Genomic DNA, 21,303 nt, shown 5'->3' on the forward strand with positions numbered 1-21,303 from the left:
AGTTTTATTCACCGATTTCGCAAGGTGCGGCCCCCGCCTACGAAACGTCAAACCACCGGCGTTTCTCGCCTAACGTTGCACGTGACTCACGCGCCCAAACGTCATTATATCTCACCATACTGTTTTAAATGTTATCTCGGAATATTACTACAATTCACAAACGGCGAAAATTCGCCCCAAACGTCATAAAACTCGCCCTAGTTAAATTGTCGGCGCGAAACAAACGAATCAATTTTCAAATCCAGTATCGTTCGAAATTCGCACGCGTCTACTAATCGTAGAAACGATCCTCGTGACAAATTGTACAATGTTTGCTCTCGCTCTGCATAGTATGCATATGGTCATTTTTGCCGATGAATAATGGCGTGGGACGTATCGTGAAAAAAATCATTCTGCATACGATTTTTATTATATACTATGCATCATTTCAATACTATCGTCGAATGAAACAAACGCTATTGTAACGTGAGAAGATTAAGCGTTATCTGTGCCAATTGTTTTTAATTTATTTTTAAGATCTATCTCGACTGAGAATTGTGTAGGATGAGTAAGCAGGATTAATCATATATGTATAATTCAAATAAATACTATTTATATTTAAAATTGTTCGTTCAATGGTAAATAATGATATATTAGTCGAAAAGTTATTTTTGGTTTAAATAAATCGTTCACTTTTTTTTTTTGTATTCGTAAAACAATTGAACTGAAAGATTTGACGATTGAAGCGATTCGCTTTTGCATTCGTGAAACAATTGAATCGTTTAATAATTTAAATGACTTTATGAACATGAAAATGTACGACACTATGAGAGTTCGATCTGTGTAGCCATTTTAACCCTTCCCGTTCGGTCGTGTATATTTTTGCATGTAAAAAAACCTTTGTTTCGAATATAGGCCGTTCGTTCGATATGCGAGCGTATGTACGTGTACGGTGGTAGGTTTTCAAAAGTTTTCAACGCAAACATTCATGCGAAAGTATCGCACATACGACAGACGAACGTGCATAATTTGCAATCCACCTTTCATTGTTGTGAATTTTCACCCGGGAAAGTGCGCGCGTAAGAATTAAAAAAAAATTATAATAATTCGATTGGTTCGAACTGCGGCATGACGTATGGCCTGGCATTGGCAGTATTGAAAGCGATCTGAAAATTTAATTTTGCACTCAAACGTCCCGCACGTTTTGCTAGTCGACTTTGCGCAATATCGATTGCAGGAATTCGACCGAAATAATTAATTTCGTATCGAATTCGACGATTAATTCGCCGAAAGTAATATATTTAATTTTGTTTCGTACGACTCGCCTCGTCCTTTCGACCGATCGGATTGTTATATCATCCGAAACGACCTCGAAGTGTCCATATTTTTTCGGACACACGAGTTTATAAACATATAATATAATAATCCGGCACGGATAGGCTTTAATCCGCGCGTATAAACCCACAGTATCCATTGTTAGTTTTGGTAATTATCAATTCTAAAAATAGTTATCTGAAAATTCTAGTTAGATTCTAGTCGGATTAGAGGTGAATATATTTGAGGCAACAAGTTTTGTTCTTGTATGTACATATGTATTTTTCAGCTTTTCCGATATTTAGTAAAAAAAATCAAGGGTCGGGCTGTCTCTTTCCTGTCAATATAAAGCGCAACAGTTTGATATATTACACCCTTGCATCGATTTGTTGTACAAATATTTTGAGAAACTTTTGTATAGAAAAAAATTCTAATATAAATTTCAGCTTATAATGCAATTCTCAGCTATCGCGGACTAAACTGTTGCGTGTTCTATCTGAACGATCTCTTCGCGTTTTCAGTGTACAAGAGTCGACTCTTCAAATTTATTACATCGCCGAGTCTTCATAAATACCCGGGGGGGGGGTTTTTTTTTATACCTACACTTATTATCATTACGCTTTTGCCGTACATTGTTTCGTTGCGTGGGCGGATAAGTATGAAAAATCAGTAATATCCTAACTAGATATGTACCTTTGTTGTAGGGGATTGTACATTTCTAACGTAGATACATAGGTAGGTATGTATATAGGAAATCGGCGAAGATTTTTTCCGGTAGAGATTTTTGCGGGATTCTGCACTAATCCAGGATGCTTAAGCTTTTCCGTTCGCACCACGGCGTAATATATCGCTCTTTCGATGTGTAATTTATTGTTCTAAATGCCGCAGGACATGAATTGTGTTCGTAAGTGCCGTTCAAAGGCAACGGATTCTTAATCAATTTATAACGTTGACCTGAATTATAGTCGTGCTCAGTCATTATTCAATTATTTAGTTTTTTGCTTGCGATAATTTTCCGGCGACAATTTTCGAAATTTCTGCGATGAATTTCCTTTTTATGTGATGATAGTACACTAGGTTTTTTAATTATGCGGACTCTTTCGATTCCGATCGTTCACGGGATTCCCGGGATTTATTTTTTAATAATATAAAATTTATTCACTTACAAAATATTAAATAAAAGTTATCAATACATATCTTAACTTGGAAAAATATAATTATAAAAGTTAATTTATTTAAAATTTTTTCAAGAATATGAGAATACGAAAGTCTATTTCTTGATTTGGTACAAATATTTTCAGCAATGGAAAAAAGTTTCGGTCGAAGTTGGTTTTATAGTACGAAAATTATTTTTAAAAGTCGAACCTATTTTTTTTATCTCGTTATTTTGTAGTTTTGACTTTAACAACTCCTTATTTCATTCATCGTCAAACATACAATTGTCTCATCGTCATCACTATCTGAAAGAGTTTCTTCCATTGTGGAATCGTTAATACTAGAAGGATACACCCGCTTAATAATAATTATTTCATCGTAGGATATATATTCGCCTTTAAAACTCTTTAAAAAACGGTTGATTGAAATAAGTTTCCAGGGATTCGAGATAAGAATTCCCGGGACACGGGACATCAAGAATTCTGTGAGTTCCCCCGGTCGATCCGGGCAGAAACCCTAGTGTACATCAAGTTTAACCACCTACTATAATATAAATGTGTAGTCTAATGCTGTATTCGTAGAAAAAAAGTTTAAACAACCATTTATGAAATAAAATAAAAGATAAAAAAATAAAAGGTATGAAATGTTTGAAGTATGTACATATGAATGTAGGTAGAATAATGCTTGGATTTTCGAGAAAAGAAGGAAAGAGAAACAGTTGCGTAATAATTTAGTCAGCAGGCACATTTCCTTAGACCACATTGAATATGGTCTAAGGAAACAATGGTACCCAAGAAAATAAAATTTTCATTGGATGACGCATTGAAAATTTTTATTGATGATATTAAAATTTACTAGGTCAAGTTTACATTAAAAAAAAAATGACATTTTGTCAAAACATTACAACAATTGAATGTTTATTTGACGGATTTTTTTTTGACCCTGTACTTATCTTACCAAGGATTTGCGATTATTTTACATTGATAATATTATTTTTAAATGCGGATATTATATTTCCTATTATTATTTGTGTCATCAACGATGATATGACATTTAAATAGGCTTACTCAGTTTAAAATGTCAACCGTACAGGCTTAGAAAACCGTTTCGACATTATTTCCCTCAAGAAATCGTTCACACATTTTCTTCATCGGTTTCGCTTTCAGTCCAATACCTACAACGCATAAGTCAACACACCCACTCTTTTAATTCGAACGTTATACGTATACTTATTTTAAGCGTGAAAGGCGTTGTTTTTTTTTATTATATTGTAACATTTAATATGTAATATGTGATCCATATCTCACTTTCTCTTTTATTTTTCGTTTTACAGGCGCAGAGCGATGAAGACGATGTTGGCCCCGACGATGTCGCCGTCAACGTCGAAGGGCGTGACGGCTTCATGGACGAATTCTTCAACGAGGTAAGCCTGCTGCGATATTATCAGCATCTGAAATCCCCACCGGGAGGAAAACGTCAAACGGCGAAGATTAATTGAATCGATCCGAAGATCAACGTGACGTACACCTGGAGACACTTTTTCCTCCACGCGCGCCACGCGAGCTACTGTATTTCGTTTCGATGTATCTCTCCCTCTTTTTCGGGGGTGTATAGATATAAGAGGAACCCCCGGAATATGTACCGACCCCCCTCACCTACCTACCCACCTACCTACCCTCCTACTCGGTCTTTCCCCTCCTCTTCGGCGCTGGTTCCATCGGTATCGCCTGTTGCTGATCTCCCATCGAGGTAAAGTAACCGCTCTCAAGGTCGAAGCTTTTCTCGGGGGCTTTGTGCTCTGACCCATTTTCTCGTCGAAGAACGTTTTCCACGACGGATTAGCTTTTAACCACTCTGATACGTCAAGCCGTGTGCACTGTGTACTAGTCTCACTTAACGTCAACCCGTGTATCATCAGAAGTCAGAAGATGCCGGTATAATGTTTGTTGGCACTTTGAACTCGACATCTTCGTTGCATTTATGTATGCTTGGCTACTGTTCAAAATTAAAATATTGTTTTTAATAATATCTTAAATAAATGCTATCCTAATTATACGCGTAGAGATTTGTCTGCAGATATACCAATTTGTCGGCCGTAGCCGTTTTTACGAATTTTTTTTTTTTTATTAATTCAAAGACAAAATTTTTATTATCAACAAATTTTTTGTTCAAGAAAATATGTACAATCGGTCGGGTGATATTACTTGTTTTCGCCCCTGTTTCTCTAATGATTGATTTGACTGATTTTTTTTTCAGCAAAAGATTCTCAGAAACGAAGTTGAGAGATTTGTCTCTAGCTACGACAAATAACGTAGCAAGTCTGTCGACGAATCTCTATATATGATATGGACACTTAATCAACGCCGAATTCAACCCACCACCCAACTAAAAGTCATTTAGCTTATACAATCCAGATCCCAGTAGCGTTATGAAATATATAGCATTTGTTTTACATTATTAATTTTTTTTTAAAACCCTTTTTATGGATATCATAAGCATTCAAATAAAACGCCAAGTACATATCACTATGTGTACATGCTTTTAAGATTACGATTGTCATACAAATAATTGCTAATGTCAGTACATATACATATGTGGGTATTAAGGCGTGGTTAAAAGGAAGTTTAAACTATTCAAATAACGTACTATGTACATTTATGGCCGTATTCGTTGAAGAGGTGATCTTGAATCTTGCGTATATGCACGTATGTATGTATGAATGGTCATAAGTATTATAATATACGCTGACCAGTTCCGGTTGGATAATTCGCTATACTTAGGTGATGAGCGATACGGATAATATGCAACACAATTTAACATATGTAATTCAGAAATAAATTTCGTTCATGCTAATTTTGTCAATGTCACTTTTTTTGGTTTTCTTTACTTTCGGTATCGTTTTCACTTTTTTAAAGCAAACGACTGTTCGTATCTCCATATCAGCGGTGTTTACCATCATTCTTATCCATTTTATGCGCGACGGGCGTTATCGCGTGAAAAAATTAACGGTTTTTATCGCAAAATGTGTAGTTTATTTACGTTTTTTAATGTTAATTATTTCTCGTTCGCGTGCTATTTTTTATTACAACTGTTAACAAATTCGTACGCGGAAATTAATACTAGTACTTTTGAAAGTATTTGATGTGAAGTTTTTTTTAATGCGCGTGACAGCTTAACAAATAGGATTTTCTCCGTTTTTACTGAGCCGTGAAAAAGTTTGTTGTTGGACTTTATCTGAACTTTTTTTCCCTACGTATAGTTCGATTTATCTTAAAGCTCTCATCTCTTTCTTTCGAAAGTGCTTTTTCCGTCTAGAGTTGCCGCTTCTTCTTTTCGACGTGAATTCATACCTTTTCATAAATCAGAAATGCGCACAATACTATATCATATAAATTTGCTTTCATGTGGAAAATTCCATCTCACAAAAAAATGAAGATATGCAATTTACCATAAATCTAGAATGAAAATATTCTTAAGTCGACTCCTTTGTAGGTATTCGGAAAGCAATCGCTATTACGATTTACGACTGCTAATTATTTATTCATATGTTCATTATCATTCGCGTGAAAGCTGTCTATTTATTTATCGATTGCAATTTTGTGTAAATTACATTTTGATTTTACTTTCAGGTGGAAGAAATTCGAGAGATGATAGATAAGATTCAGGCAAATGTGGAAGAAGTTAAAAAAAAGCATAGCGCTATTCTATCTGCGCCGCAGTCAGATGAAAGTGAGTATTTTTTCATTATTATATTACTTATACATACTGATGATTAATTTTGAGGTTTTCGAATCTTAACCTTTTCGGGTCGACGATTTTGCAATTAAGCGGATATAAATTTGACTTTGAGAAGTTCGATCTTGATTGATAATATTCGTGTTAACGGAGAGTTTTGATTAATTAACGCCCTACGGAAAATTTAACGCGGCTCTGTATTCAGTGGAGTGAATTTTTTTTTTATTTTTCGAACGTGAAATTATGGCATCGTTAAAACGCTTCATCAGCTATCGTAAATTGCACTCGACGAGCGGTTAACAATCGAAAAGAGATTCTGTACTCGAAATAATTACGATCGTAAATGGCAATGTTTTAATTTATCGTCTCGTCTCGATATTAATCGGATTTACATTTCTTTTATTTCACTTTTGGCACTCGTTTTCGAGTGTGATTTATCGACGGGGACAGTTCGGGGCGAGTGAATGTTTCCGTTTTGAATTTGTCTATTAAATGGTACGATAAATAATGATCCGAGTTTACCGAATTAGCATGAAATTTCACGAAACGGTATACATACATACATATGTATCCAATGATACAATGCTCGTAGACGTTGTTTGTCCTAGTTACACAGGTCGTCGTCTAGCGCAACTGCAAATTACTCAGAAATTTCCTTCGCGGTGCTAAAGTTTCAATGGACGCGACTATTATTATGTATATTTTTAATTTCCTGGATATTTCTCAAAATTCTTTTTTTGTATGGAATTGTACTGTACACTAATCAATACTATGTGACGTCTGTAATTTTATTATATAATATTTTGTACCTTCGCGTTGCGTCGCGTCGCATCGCATCGCGTCGCTTTATTTCAGCATTTTAAATATAATATTATATGTCACTACTCTGTTTAATATAATATTATATGCCACTCACCTGATAGTATAATCTACTTGTTTGATTGAAAAATACATATTGTATTCTGATTTCATCAAAACATACAATTATATTACAATGGATTGTAACTATAATTGTACTAGTATCTATAAATGGATGTCTCTACGGTAAAGATAATTTTGAGTTCTATTTATCACTGCACGTCCACAACTCGGCACAAAACTACCCGTAAAAGACTAATTTTATTCATACTACACAGCACCGCACGTTTTCGGGACGGTCATACTTGTTTTGGACGAGTGCAAGGCAAAATCGGCTTACATATACACAGAGCGAGTATTGTGAATAGTATATCACAATACTAGTGTTGAACCCGATGACTTGTCATCGCATGGGTGTTGGCATATTAAGCTATTAAATAGAAAAAATTAAAGAAATGTGTCGTCGGTCATGTGTTCAATCCCCATGCAGTCGAATTTTTTCAAATATCTTTTAAATATATTCCAATTTAATGTTTATATTTAATTGTTTCATATGAAAAAAAATCGTAAAAACTACCTACATATAAACAATATTAAACACCGATAAAAACAATTTATTAATCAATTAAATAATTTTTCAATAGATGGCGGTAAATTCTCTGCCCAGTGGAAACATTAGTAGCGATCAGTATATATAGAAGTTTTTTTCTTTTGTTATTGTATTCGTATTGGCAGTGGTGGCAGTCGAATCGAAACGTTTATTATAGTACGGCGAGCGTAATCGCAGACAGACACACAGACGGAATTTATTTTATTTAAATAGGCACACATACAGAATAAAATATAAATAGAAAGTTGTATAATGAGACAAAAAATAATAATAAACATAAATAAAAATATAATATTCCATTTACAGTGAGCACCACATGGTGATATTATATATATATGATGACGTTGTGGAAAATATTCATATGCTTTCGTTAGTACGGTTGCACTCGCGCCATGACGTAACGTAATGTGTGAATATTTCCACAGTGGTCAAAGAAAACCGATTCATCTTGATACGTTTCGGCGAAATGTACTGCTGTATATTATGAATAGATTGTTTCGGTTGCTGCTGCTACGACACGACGCGTACATATTATGGAATTTATGGATGTGTCCATCCATCTATGTAGAATGTACTAAATAATATTTTTCGTATTGCTGTTTACGTGCAGCTACTGCAGCTAACTTTTATTCATATACGTTTGGGATATCTCAGTTATCTTTAATTTTATTGTACGGATTTGATTTACACCGAAAAAGTACCTAATCACATTCAGCCGATATTTATCTCAATGTTGATCTAAAAATACTTCTTTTCCATCAATAGTGCGGCGGTACTTGTTTTTCAATGAGTATTATTTTTAAACATTCAGTGGGGTGGAACATAACGAAAATTCGACCTGTCACGACAATGACCTATTTTTGTATTTCCGGCGTAATAATCGCGGTAGCCTTCTGCAAACGCGGTAATAACTATAATATTTTATAGAGACCGGAGCAAAGATAGAACTCGCTCCAGAGGCTTGTGGCTCCTCGCATAATTTATTCACCGTAACCGTAGACTTGGCCGCAGTTCGGTTTTCGCTTCGCTGTTTCCTCTTCAAATTAAGCTTTCGACTTCCGTTTGAATAACAATGAAAAGAAAAGAAGAAAAAAACAAGGATGGATAGAATGAAAAAAAAACGGTAATAATATAAAACACCCGCCCTTTTCATTCTCATCCGCACCGTCAATTTGCTTAATTGAATTTACACATTGTGCGGTTAAAGTTTCGCAGTTTCAATCATCGTTATCGATCGATGGTCCGTATTGTGTGTATACGTACGTACGCTTGTATGTATGGGGAATTTGCGTAGGGGTCCTGTGGGACGTTTGTCTCGGTCGGTAAATATCACGGGGTCACATCCGTAAAATAAATATACCGCCCACACCCAGCACGCCTTATCAGGTGGAAAATTTACAGTTTTCCTCGGTCCGATGTTCGAATTGATTTCCCCCGGCTGCGTCAAATATCACCAACTACTGCCCGGATTTTCGAATTTTCGAATTCAATCTGGATTTTTGTAATGTGCTCGGATAATTATGTATTTGAAGAATGGGAGGAAAATTGTCCGATGTTTCCTTCACATGTGTTGCGGATGATGTTCTCTCTCTGTGTGTGCGTCATTTTAAATACATATTTCCATTGATAGTACATATGGATGTGAATTTCGTGGTTTGGTTTTAAAACGACTGATATCAATATGTTTGCGTAGATGATTCTATGTATCTAGTTTGATATACTTGTGTGTGAAATATAAATTTTGTTTTAAAAGTAGAATTTTTCTATAGAAGATTGCTGTGCTCAATCTTTTTTATATCTTTTCATCTGCGGGAAACTTTTTTTAATCATAAGAGTTTCCTCTCGGATACATATTGAAAAAATATTATATGTACATATAGTGTACTGTGAAATTTAATCCGAATAAGTGGCAAACTGGCTTTTATAATGTTACATACATATGTATGTATTATATTATGGACAAAATTCTGTATTCTCTAAAAAAAAGTATGTCGTCCTTTGTTCTTTATAAATTACTAGCTGTATTACCCGGCTTCGCTCAGTGTTTATAATATAAACCGCTTAAACATGACTAAGCTAATTTAATTAAAAAAAAAAAAAAATTAAAAAAAAATTTAAAAATTAAAAAAAAAAATAAAAAAAAAATAAAAAAAAAATCAAAAAAAAATCAAAAAAAAAAATTAAAAAAAAAATAAAAAAAAAAATAAAAAAAAAATTAAAAAATTTTTTTTTAAAAAATCAAAAAAAAAAATCAAAATTTTTTTTTGCCTTCTAGGGCTTCGCCCTCGGCGCCCCCCTGAGCCTTTGCCTTCTAGGGCTTCGCCCCTCCACGCCCCATGAGCAATTGCCGTTTAGGGCTTCGCCCCCCTTAGTTAATGCCTTTTAGGGCTTCGCCCCTCCGCACCCCCATGATTAAATGCCGTCTAGGGCTTCGCCCCCCTTAGTTAATGCCTTTTAGGGCTTCGCCCCCCGCGCCCCCAAGATTAATTGCCGTTTAGGGCTTCGCCCCCCTTAGTTAATGCCTTTTAGGGCTTCGCCCCTCCGCGCCCCCATGATTAAATGCCGTCTAAGGCTTCGCTCCCATGATCAGGTGCCTTTTAGGGCTTCGCCCCCCACGCCCCCAAGATTAATTGCCGTTTAGGGCTTCGCCCCCCTTAGTTAATGCCTTTTAGGGCTTCGCCCCTCCGCGCCCCCATGATTAAATGCCGTCTAAGGCTTCGCCCCCATGATCAGTTGCCTTTTAGGGCTTCGCCCCCCGCGCCCCCAAGATTAATTGCCGTTTAGGGCTTCGCCCCCCTTAGTTAATGCCTTTTAGGGCTTCGCCCCTCCGCGCCCCCATGATTAAATGCCGTCTAAGGCTTCGCCCCCATGATCAGTTGCCTTTTAGGGCTTCGCCCCCCGCGCCCCCAAGATTAATTGCCGTTTAGGGCTTCGCCCCCCTTAGTTAATGCCTTTTAGGGCTTCGCCCCTCCGCGCCCCCATGATTAAATGCCGTCTAGGGCTTCGCCCCCATGATCAGTTGCCGATAAGGGCTTCGCCCCTCCACTTCCCCATGGTTAATTGCCGTCTAGGGCTTCGCCCCCCTTAACTAATGCCTTTTGGGGCTTCGCCCCTCCACGTCCCCATGATTAAATGCCGTCCAAGGCTTCGCCCCCATGATCAGTTGCCTTTTAGGGCTTCGCCCCCCACGCCCCCAAGATTAATTGCCGTTTAGGGCTTCGCCCCCCTTAGTTAATGCCTTTTAGGGCTTCGCCCCTCCGCACCCCCATGATTAAATGCCGTCTAGGGCTTCGCCCCCCTTAGTTAATGCCTTTTAGGGCTTCGCCCCCCGCGCCCCCAAGATTAATTGCCGTTTAGGGCTTCGCCCCCCTTAGTTAATGCCTTTTAGGGCTTCGCCCCTCCGCGCCCCCATGATTAAATGCCGTCTAAGGCTTCGCTCCCATGATCAGTTGCCTTTTAGGGCTTCGCCCCCCACGCCCCCAAGATTAATTGCCGTTTAGGGCTTCGCCCCCCTTAGTTAATGCCTTTTAGGGCTTCGCCCCTCCGCGCCCCCATGATTAAATGCCGTCTAAGGCTTCGCCCCCATGATCAGTTGCCTTTTAGGGCTTCGCCCCCCGCGCCCCCAAGATAAATTGCCGTTTAGGGCTTCGCCCCCCTTAGTTAATGCCTTTTAGGGCTTCGCCCCTCCGCGCCCCCATGATTAAATGCCGTCTAAGGCTTCGCCCCCATGATCAGTTGCCTTTTAGGGCTTCGCCCCCCGCGCCCCCAAGATTAATTGCCGTTTAGGGCTTCGCCCCCCTTAGTTAATGCCTTTTAGGGCTTCGCCCCTCCGCGCCCCCATGATTAAATGCCGTCTAAGGCTTCGCCCCCATGATCAGTTGCCTTTTAGGGCTTCGCCCCTCCGCGCCCCCATGATTAATTGCCGTCTAGGGCTTCGCCCCCCTTAGTTAATGCCTATTAGGGCTTGCGCCCCATGAGGCTGGGCCCCCCGGACCCCCTTCGGGGCCCCACGGGGCTGCGCCCCTTGTGGCGCCCCCTTTTGAGCCCCATGGGGCTGCGCCCCATGAGGCTGGGCCCCCCGGGCCCCCTTCGGGGCCCCACGGGGCTGCGCCCCTTGTGGCGCCCCCTTTTGAGCCCCATGGGGCTGCGCCCCATGAGGCTGGGCCCCCCGGGCCCCCTTCGGGGCCCCACGGGGCTGCGCCCCTTGTGGCGCCCCCTTTTGAGCCTCATGGGGCTGCGCCCCATGAGGCTGGGCCCCCCGGGCCCCCTTCGGGGCCCCACGGGGCTGCGCCCCTTGTGGCGCCCCCTTTTGAGCCCCATGGGGCTGCGCCCCATGAGGCTGGGCCCCCCGCGCCCCCTTCGGGGCTTCACGGGGCTGCGCCCCTTGTGGCACCCCCTTTTGAGCCCCATGGGGCTGCGCCCCATGAGGCTGGGCCCCCCGGGCCCCCTTCGGGGCCCCACGGGGCTGCGCCCCTGTTGGCGCCCCCTTTTGAGCCCCATGGGGCTGCGCCCCACGGGGCTGTGCCCCTTGTGGCGCCCCCTTTTGAGCCCCATGGGGCTGCGCCCCATGAGGCTGGGCCTCCCGGGCCCCCTTCGGGGCCCCACGGGGCTGCGCCCCTTGTGGCGCCCCCTTTTGAGCCCCATGGGGCTGCGCCCCATGAGGCTGGGGCCCCACGGGGCTGCGCCCCCCGGGCCCCCTTCGGGGCTGCGCCCCTTGTGGCGCCCCTGGCGGGGCCCCATGAAACTACTCGCTTTGCGCCCCCGCGGGGGTGAATCCATTGAATCGAAAAAAACAAATCGGCGCCCATGGATCGAAAAAAAAAAAAATCGAATCACGTGTTCGATGACGTCACCGATCTACGGACGACGACGACGACGACGACGACGACCAAGGATATTTACATACATACAAAGTCTCTTTCCAAATTATAGATTAGATGTGATAAATTTTGACATTGATTAAATAACGTATTTCATACATATGTGCGAGTATTTTTTTATTTTATTTTTACATTGTGGCACGAAACTCTTGTGTACAACTCGATCACTTTTGTCGAGATAATTTTAAGTGTACCTTTTTAACAAATTCATCACACATTTTTACTTTATCAATATAACAATAGATGAATTTTTGTAATCATGCGAAAATTTGAACTCGAGATTTTGACTAATTCTAGTAGACTAAATAAAAATATAATTAATACTTTATTTTTAGGTATATAAGTTTTTTTTGATGAATACTCTTTTGTGAGTTTTCTAATCGACATAATATTCCTTTTTTATAATTTTAAATACAAAACAAGTACTTATGTATACGTTTAATATAGGTACACCTGTGACTATTATTATTATTCTGTCCACACCTGCACCGTGTCGTCACATATGTATAACTTGTTAGCATTTCTATGCAATGAAACAGATCAGTTGTGCGACATTGTCAACTTCCGCATCCCCGCCAACGAGAAAAGCGAACCGAGTTTTATTTCGTTCAATTCTATTCTGGTTTGCTTTTCTACAATGAGATTATATCTCCAGCAGAAATATAAATATCGTACATTCGAACTTATTTTTATATCGCTGCAAACTTCCGAAGAATTTGCTCCGTATATTCAACTCCTACCTGCGAGGAATGTATGTATGATGTTATACAATTTTATGAATGAATCGATCGATCCGAATAACGTACCTACGTATGTGTTTTTAAACTTTCTCGAGCACACGAATAATTTCTTTGAGCTGTGTTGTTTTATTAACCCTCGTTTATATTTAATGCTACAATTTAAATTTGAGCTCATAATTAACCCGGCCGTGTCTCAGTGTGTTGTTTCAGCGTTTAAAGGTCGTTCGCTGCCGTGACCTAATTTAGAGGGGTTGTGATCTACGTTACGCAAATTGGCGGCGAGTGTCGGTGCATTAAGAGAACCCCTTCGTCGCCATCGTTACGGTCGTCGGTTGCTTGTGGCCGTCGAAGGGTTAAAAATGTCCCAAAAAGTAAAAATTGGATCAACCAACGGCGCAATAGGGGACTACCATAGGTAGTTCCCTCTTCAAATATTGGGAAAGCGTCGCTTTGACAGGTCCATTATACTGTGAAATTTACTTTACCCCTTTTATGTATATTATTATATTACCCGCTACGTTCGTCCTTAGTCTGTTGTAAAATTGAGGATTTGATTTGTGGACGTGGAATGTATGTGAGTGATTTAGGGATGTTTTTATGTATGTACATACATATAATTTAATGAAATAAATTATATCGATGTTTTTTATTGAGTTGAATCTATTTAGACAAATAGTGTGTTGCTTAAATTGAACAATTTGAAGAATTCTGACAATGCTTAGTGTGCCAATTCTGATATACGCCAGTTCAAATTATTATTTTGTATTTGTTTTATGTTCGTCGTGAACCGAAAAAAATTGTAAATGTTGTTGTTTAAATGTAAGAGTTCGCTTTCATAGGTAGGATTGAACCCTTGGGACGCTGGTGCAGATGTCAGAAGTTGGAAAGTCTGTTAGTTTGCAGAAACGAGTGTTTTCGTTATGCATTTTTTTATTGCCGAGATCTGCGCTAACTTGGTCGACAATTCCATTATGATAATATTGCAGGAATGAAGAACGAAATAAAAGCTTTTATAATGCGAGCTTTCGACATATGTAATAAAAGGTTTATAGACAGTTCATCTTTAGTTTTCACATAAAATATACACATTTGCTTTCCTTACACGTATATACATAAATTAATAGGTATTGTACATATATTGAATGTAATTTCAAATTTCGATAAGAAAATTTAATGGTAGATAAAATCATTAATTTCTTATATAAAAAGGAATTACCGGGAGAAAATATCAAATCAACGTTATGTCTAAAAATAATTTTCGGATTATTACCGGTTAAACGTCAAACCTTTATCGACACGTATGAGTTCAAAGATTATATATATAGCCTTCTGAAGAATATTGATTTCAAAGGTTTGATACGGTATTTTTTCTGATTAATATTTTGAAGAATAAATCATTATAATATTCAAAGTAGCCCATATAAAAAGGCACAAAAACATTTTTGTCCGTTCTTTTATATTCCATAACCACTCGAACGGTATCGGAGAAAATAAAGCCAACATCGCATTTTCTAAATGGCTTTATTTTCTCAATTACACCCGTCTATCTAACCCAATTCTGAATATTGGCTTATAAATATACATACATATCTTCAGAATGGCTCAATATACACACTACATACATATAAATATGTATAACTTCAAACTTCCATGACACATTACCGGAAGATGTGTGTGTACATATAACTGTGAAATATTTCTTAACTTGGTTTCTAATATTCTTATCTCGCAAATCCCATCATACACGACATTTCCTATACACGTGGCGCAACGTCGCGTGCTATAGCCTCCCTGAAATATATTCGCATTGCCCATTCCGAATGTCGTCGTCTAGCAACTGTATCAACTCGGCTGACCGTAAGCGAGAATCGATACTGTCAACAAGATGCGTCCGATTAAACCGGCAGAAATTTGCACCGAATTCACACGTATACATATTCGGCTCAAACACCGTGGTCGTGACAAACTGCGAATAATTGACTATGCACAAGCTTGACGGATTTATGACATATTTGACGCCCCCGCTGTGTATGCAACGTGCACGTCATTGATTTTCAACCTTTTTACGCCTGATGCGTGAAAATCGGGCAAATGACGTTGATACAAATGAAAAATGCTTGCAAAAAGGTTAAATACATTTTTTCAGTAATGCGTGGGAAGTTGAATATTTTTAACAACAGATAAGAGCGAGTTAGCCCTTTGCGTGTAATTGACCGCTATGGACGTCATGCTTAAAATGCCAGTAGCGCGCGGATTGCGTGATTCACTGTTTAAGAAAAATACTTCTGGTGTCAATTGACATATTCGGTCATTTGACATATTACAATCTATATTTATAGTCGAAAACTCCATTTGCAAATTCGCCAAATAAAGTACTGCGGGTCAAGAATTTTGTAGTTCATTTTATGGCTTTAATGGGAGATTTTGATCTTGAATGTTCACTTCCTCGTTTATTACTCTTTTCATTTAACTACTTGTGCTGAAGCATCCTTGCCCCTGAAGTGTTTTCGGTGATATTTTATCTTTGAATTGACATGAGTTTTGTAAGTGATCGATAACGATGATTCCCATTTGTTGATAAACTTGTCGAAATCGTTCGAATTGCATACGTGTAACCTTGGTATGGGCAACCCTTGCAGTGTGAAGATATGCCTCTCACCACTATGTTCTTACCATTACGCTTATTTGCTGGAATGATTCGATGCATTATACATAGAAGGGTTAACTGTATTCCCAGTGAAGATTTATCGTAAAATGTACCCATTGAGTATCATACGTAAATAATCTGGTTGAAAGGGATATTTTAATATTATTATAATAGTATGTAATTTAGTTAAAAACTATATATTGGAAGACTTTTTTTGTTGGAAACTTGTTGAATGACGCCGCTGCAAGATTAGCCATATATTCCTCTACTAAAAGAAGCATAGTTTGACTTTTTTTAATTGTTTTACTACTGAAAAATATATTTTTTCATCAAAATATCAATTTTCGATAGCTGCATATGTACATACATACATACTTTGATTATACATGAATAATGAGATTTTTGTATTACTCGTATACAGTGTCGTGAACACCCTGGAGTGTACATAAATATAATTCGGCTACTATGTTATCATCATGCTATTTTGTTGAAAGCTTTCGCAGATCCGCAGGAAAATTTCTGCATTCCGGCAGTTGAAAACCGCTGGATAGATGCGATGTATACATATGTATATAATATTCCGTGGCAGTTGCATCTGAATTGAGTCATCCATATGGCGGTCACGTATCGCCGCTATACAAATTAATATTAGAGCGGCCCTAATGCCGCCCCTCATTATTTTCCCGATTCTCCCTTGATGCGTCACGTCCTCGAGCGCGCGAGGAGAGAGCGGAGAGCCCGCTGGGAAAAATTGACGGAAAATCCTTTTTATCCCGACGCGCCGCTTTTCAATAACGTCTTTGCATTTTCCGCTGTAACGTTTTTATTTAAAAAAGATCGAAAAATATTCATATGCGTGTGTGTAATAAAGTGATTCGTAGCAATGGTTTTCATTTTTGTTGTAATATATTATATGATCATATTAAATCTCGCAAAGTATTACCAAGAGAGAAGAAATCGTTAGGTATTTATAAAATTTTTTTAGAACTCGGTTACCGTGCTAATAAGTTAATTTAATAAGTCGACGGGTCAATTGATTGGGTTCAATATCTATGAGTAGTATCGTCACTGACAAAAATGAACCAACGATCTAAACTGCAATATGTCTTTGTAAAGAAAAAGCAGATTATAGATGTGAAGAAGTCATAAAATGGTATTTAAAGTAAAATTTCAATATAACGAATTTCTAGGGAACTTGTATATATTGTTTCATTATGATAAAACTGGATAAATAGGTTTTTGAGCTCTTTTTCCTATTACGCTGTACATATTAACATTATAATAATATAATACTATGATCAGTCATTGGTTACTAACAAAATTAATTTAAAATTGTAAAATAGAAAATGATCAGTAGATCAGTAGCTATTAAAATAGATATAAGATGTATTGTGAACATAATTTAGTAATAATAAAAAGCATTTAACCCTTTGACTGCTACAACAACGATAAATCGTTGTTTTGAAATCGGCGAAGATTGCTACGACGATCGTTGTTGTCGTCATTAATTGTCGTATTTCAATACTTTCTTTGAGCCGCCAGCGCATCAGTGGCACGAAACATTTTTTTTATATACGTATTTATATTTATTTTTCAATCGAGCTTTATAAATATTTATCAATTTTTTAAATAAAAGCTCTTCAATTTCGGGTTCATCATCAAAGTAAATTTCGGGTTCGTTGTCAAAGTCATATAAGGAGTTATTACTTGGGAATTGATTATTGTCGATAAATTAATTTTCAGAATCAGCAGAGCTGCTGATTTGTCGAGTTCCTCGGCGAGGAGCTATTATTTCGCTTTAGTCACTTTCACTGTCCGATATCATTTTGCAGAGTTAAAATAAATGGCAAAAAACAATAGAAATCCGCTTTCAATTATAGACGTCACGAATTCGTGCAATCAATCAAATGCAACTGAAATGCATACAAAATGTTTATGATACATGTTGAAAAATTATTTGATTATTAGAAACTTCGCATCCTTGTGTGTCTCGCTCACATGTACACAATTAAAACCAAGAAAGAAAGAGAGAAAGACCGCTACCTGTGTCAAATTTATCGCATGTTTTAACAACGACAAATACATCGATGTCTAAAAATAGATTATTGAAAAAAATAATGCGTCGGAAAACAATCGTCAAAACTTATTTAGTGTATAAATGTAGGTATCTCTTTCGCACGCACGCATGTAAAAGCAAGACAGAAAGAGAAAGCGCGAGTCTACAACTGCTTCTTAAAAATGTATATAAAGTATTACAAAAATTACGCGCGTTCGGCGAAGTTAAGTATGTAAAAAAAAATATTATATTTATTTTTTTATAAAGTAATTACAAATGTTAGCATTTTTCGCTTGGACATTGAAAAACCTCGTAGCAGCCAAAGGGTTAACATAAGACACTGGTGTTGGGTAACTTTGTTTGGAACCACGAAAATATATAATTCGTAATACTAGAAATGGTTACTTTGGTTTTCGTGATATCGGAATTTGAGCTTTGCTCGATAGAGAGGATGATTTGTTTTCAACAAAGTCCTTTGGACGAGGTTCAATATTTTGATACCGAAAGGGCTCTATGTGTACTAGGGCGTGGATTTCACCCTGCTCGTACAGATGCAATTAAGTTATAGAGCTTTGCATCCTGCTCGTACAGATGCAATTAAGCTTTACAGCGTGCATCCTGCTCGTATAGATGCAATTAAGCTATACAGCGTGCATCCTGCTCACACATCGCTACTTGGTCACCTGATATCGATTTTTCATCAGTTTCAAAGGTAATTTTATCATTTAATTGATTTTTCAAAACACGTTTCATTATGCTTTTAAAAAAATATTTAATTATTACTTTCGGAAAAATATTTAATTTAGCCTTCACAATAAATAAATGCAATGCATCAGACGGAAAATGGAGAGGAAAGACGATGTGGAAAATTATCATTCATCGTAAATTTAGTGAGCACCTCTGGCCTATCCAGTTTTGATGCAGGTATAACCCACGCTCTGCGGAGCGAATTATTAATTGTATCATATTTATACGGATTGTGAATGAGTCACCGAATAACGTAACGCTTTACGTTCTTGACGTAGTTCTGTACGTATCGTATTATGTATACGTACATATATGTATGGCGTGCGTCGGTTTGTGAAGTGCCCCGCTTTTACGTCACATTCTGATTACTATAACGCTCCTGATGTGAATGTACCTCTCTGGGAGTGCTCGGAAGTTAACCCACGTTCGCCCCTTTGTGCCACTAGTTTTTTTTTTTCGTATGTGGGTTTTTCAAGGCTTTTATAATTTTCATTCAATTTTCTTTAGGCAGTCCTTTTAGTCGCAGGGAAGTGTGTTTGAATCACCAGTTGAATTGTTGGTCTAAAAATCGATATGAAGTTATTCGTGTGGCGCACTTTGAAATACACTTCATTAGTTAGTTTATTACTTTCTTGTTGTGTGTATACAAGTAGGAATTCAATTTCATTTGAAACTTGAAAAATAATTCGATCAAATGCGACTCAAAAATATTTTTTGTAAAAAAATCAATTTCGACAATTTTTATTTTAATATCAAAATTTTAGGCCGACTAGTAAGTGGCCTACCAACTAATCTATAACAGGGCCCAAAAGTAACCGCTCAACAAAATTAAATTTTAATTAAAACGATTCGCGACAGCGGACAACGGTTAACAGCACGTTCGTGCTAATGTCGACCGTAAAGCTTTCACACATTTTCTCCTTATGAGCTTTTCCACTGCTGATTCCAGGACTCGTTTTACCTTACACGTTTCATTCCCATTCTACATTTTACACCGTATATATGTTTGTATATATATATATGTATATGTATACTATTTGCGATGATATCTACGTGTGTATCGGAAAACCACATCGTCGACGTTTTCCCTAATAGTTTCTTGGACACGAGCCCAAACCTAGTAACGGAGATTTTAAATATTCATCTCGGTCACGTGTACCCTCGGCAGGCTGGGAAGTGGTAGATTTCGCCCTCCCTTCAATATATTTTATACGTTCAAATTATGCGATTTTTGGGATTTTTCATTACGCGAAATGTTCCAAAACGAGGTAATTTATTCACCCACCCCCCACACCCAGTTGAAATATTGCGTGCCCTTATGAGTTTATTTCGCTCGAGTCTAATAAAAATTTCGGATCGATTCGCCGGATAAACCGGTGATGTGGTCGCGTACAATTTTATTTTGTAAATGAGATAAGTTTTAATAGAAAAAAAAAGTCTTTTGTGTGTGTATGTGTGTGTGTGTGTGCGTGTGTGTGGTGTGGGTCGGTATTTGAGACAAATAAAAAATTCCGCCTATTTTCGTTTTGTTAGTCGTGCGGAATTTTGGCAATCGTGACGAAAATCCCTTATACAGTTGTCCTTTTATATTTGACGTGACTAATATTTGGCCGCGCTTGGGAAGTTCCGATTGCGTGAAGGTTTTACCGATGAGGGGTGGGTCCGGTGCTCATATGATGGCGCTTCGAGGGTCTTCTTCTCAGCAGAAAAAAGTTTGGGCTCGAATTTAGGTCTCAAAATAGCCGTTCCGAACGTTCAAAGTCGCTTGAGCCCTCGTGCCAGATTTCCTATTACGTTAGAAAGTATGTACGTGGTTTGCACACTTTCTTGCATAACAATGTTACCTTCGGACCGTGTCGTTTTGCGTATCTTGAGGTCAATCCTTTTTTTTTCTTTTACAGAATGGGACTTTTATGTCGTTAAATAGGAATTGAACGTAAGCCGTTAATTCGGAAAATGCTGCCTGTACTAAAAGTATTTTTACGATAGGGTGTAAAGTTTAATTTATTTATGTACATATGTCGGGCATCTTTTTCGTGTACGTTATGTATCATTCGGATTTATTTGTGAGGCTTATTTCAAATAGAATATCAATGTATATGATTGAACGTATACCTGTATAATATAAAGTAACGGTCTCAGTCTCTTTAAGGTCAAGGAAGATTTCGCTGGATAATATCAACTTTTCTTAATTTAGACAATTTTCACATTCTGTTAATGGAAATATCCTATGATATATATATATATATATATATATATATATATATATATATATATATATATATATATATATATATATATTATTTTTTTTTTTGTAACTCGGTTTAAGTATTTATTTTGATTTTTCCAAAAAGCATAGGAATGTCCACATCCTCTTCACCAAATGTCAAAAGTGTATGACTGCTGCAATATACATAATACATAATAATTGAAGTTAAATGATCCCAAAATATTGAAGTCTCTACGTAATTGGAATCTGAACCATTTTTAGACAAACTCCTTTTTTATGACTCTTCAGATATCAACTCCAATTTTACCTTTTTCACTTCTGTACCACAAGGTTCGCTGGCCTTTCCAGAGGA

The 21,303-nt window shown here is 37.9% G+C and overlaps 1 protein-coding gene across 5 annotated transcripts in view; it reads left to right on the top strand.

The window, feature by feature from the left end:
- Syx1A (Syntaxin 1A) overlaps positions 1–21,303 on the top strand; it is a 70,222-nt gene that overhangs the window by 695 nt on the left and 48,224 nt on the right. For all 5 annotated transcript variants that reach the window (XM_077443755.1, XM_077443758.1, XM_077443756.1 and 2 more), the window contains exons 2-3: positions 3,782–3,871; positions 6,078–6,177. In XM_077443755.1, the coding sequence (XP_077299881.1) occupies positions 3,782–3,871; positions 6,078–6,177 (190 nt within the window). The remainder of the gene's footprint in view (positions 1–3,781; positions 3,872–6,077; positions 6,178–21,303) is intronic.

The sequence above is a fragment of the Arctopsyche grandis genome, chromosome 13 (genome assembly GCF_051622035.1).
Source record: "Arctopsyche grandis isolate Sample6627 chromosome 13, ASM5162203v2, whole genome shotgun sequence".
NCBI lineage: Eukaryota > Metazoa > Arthropoda > Insecta > Trichoptera > Hydropsychidae > Arctopsyche > Arctopsyche grandis.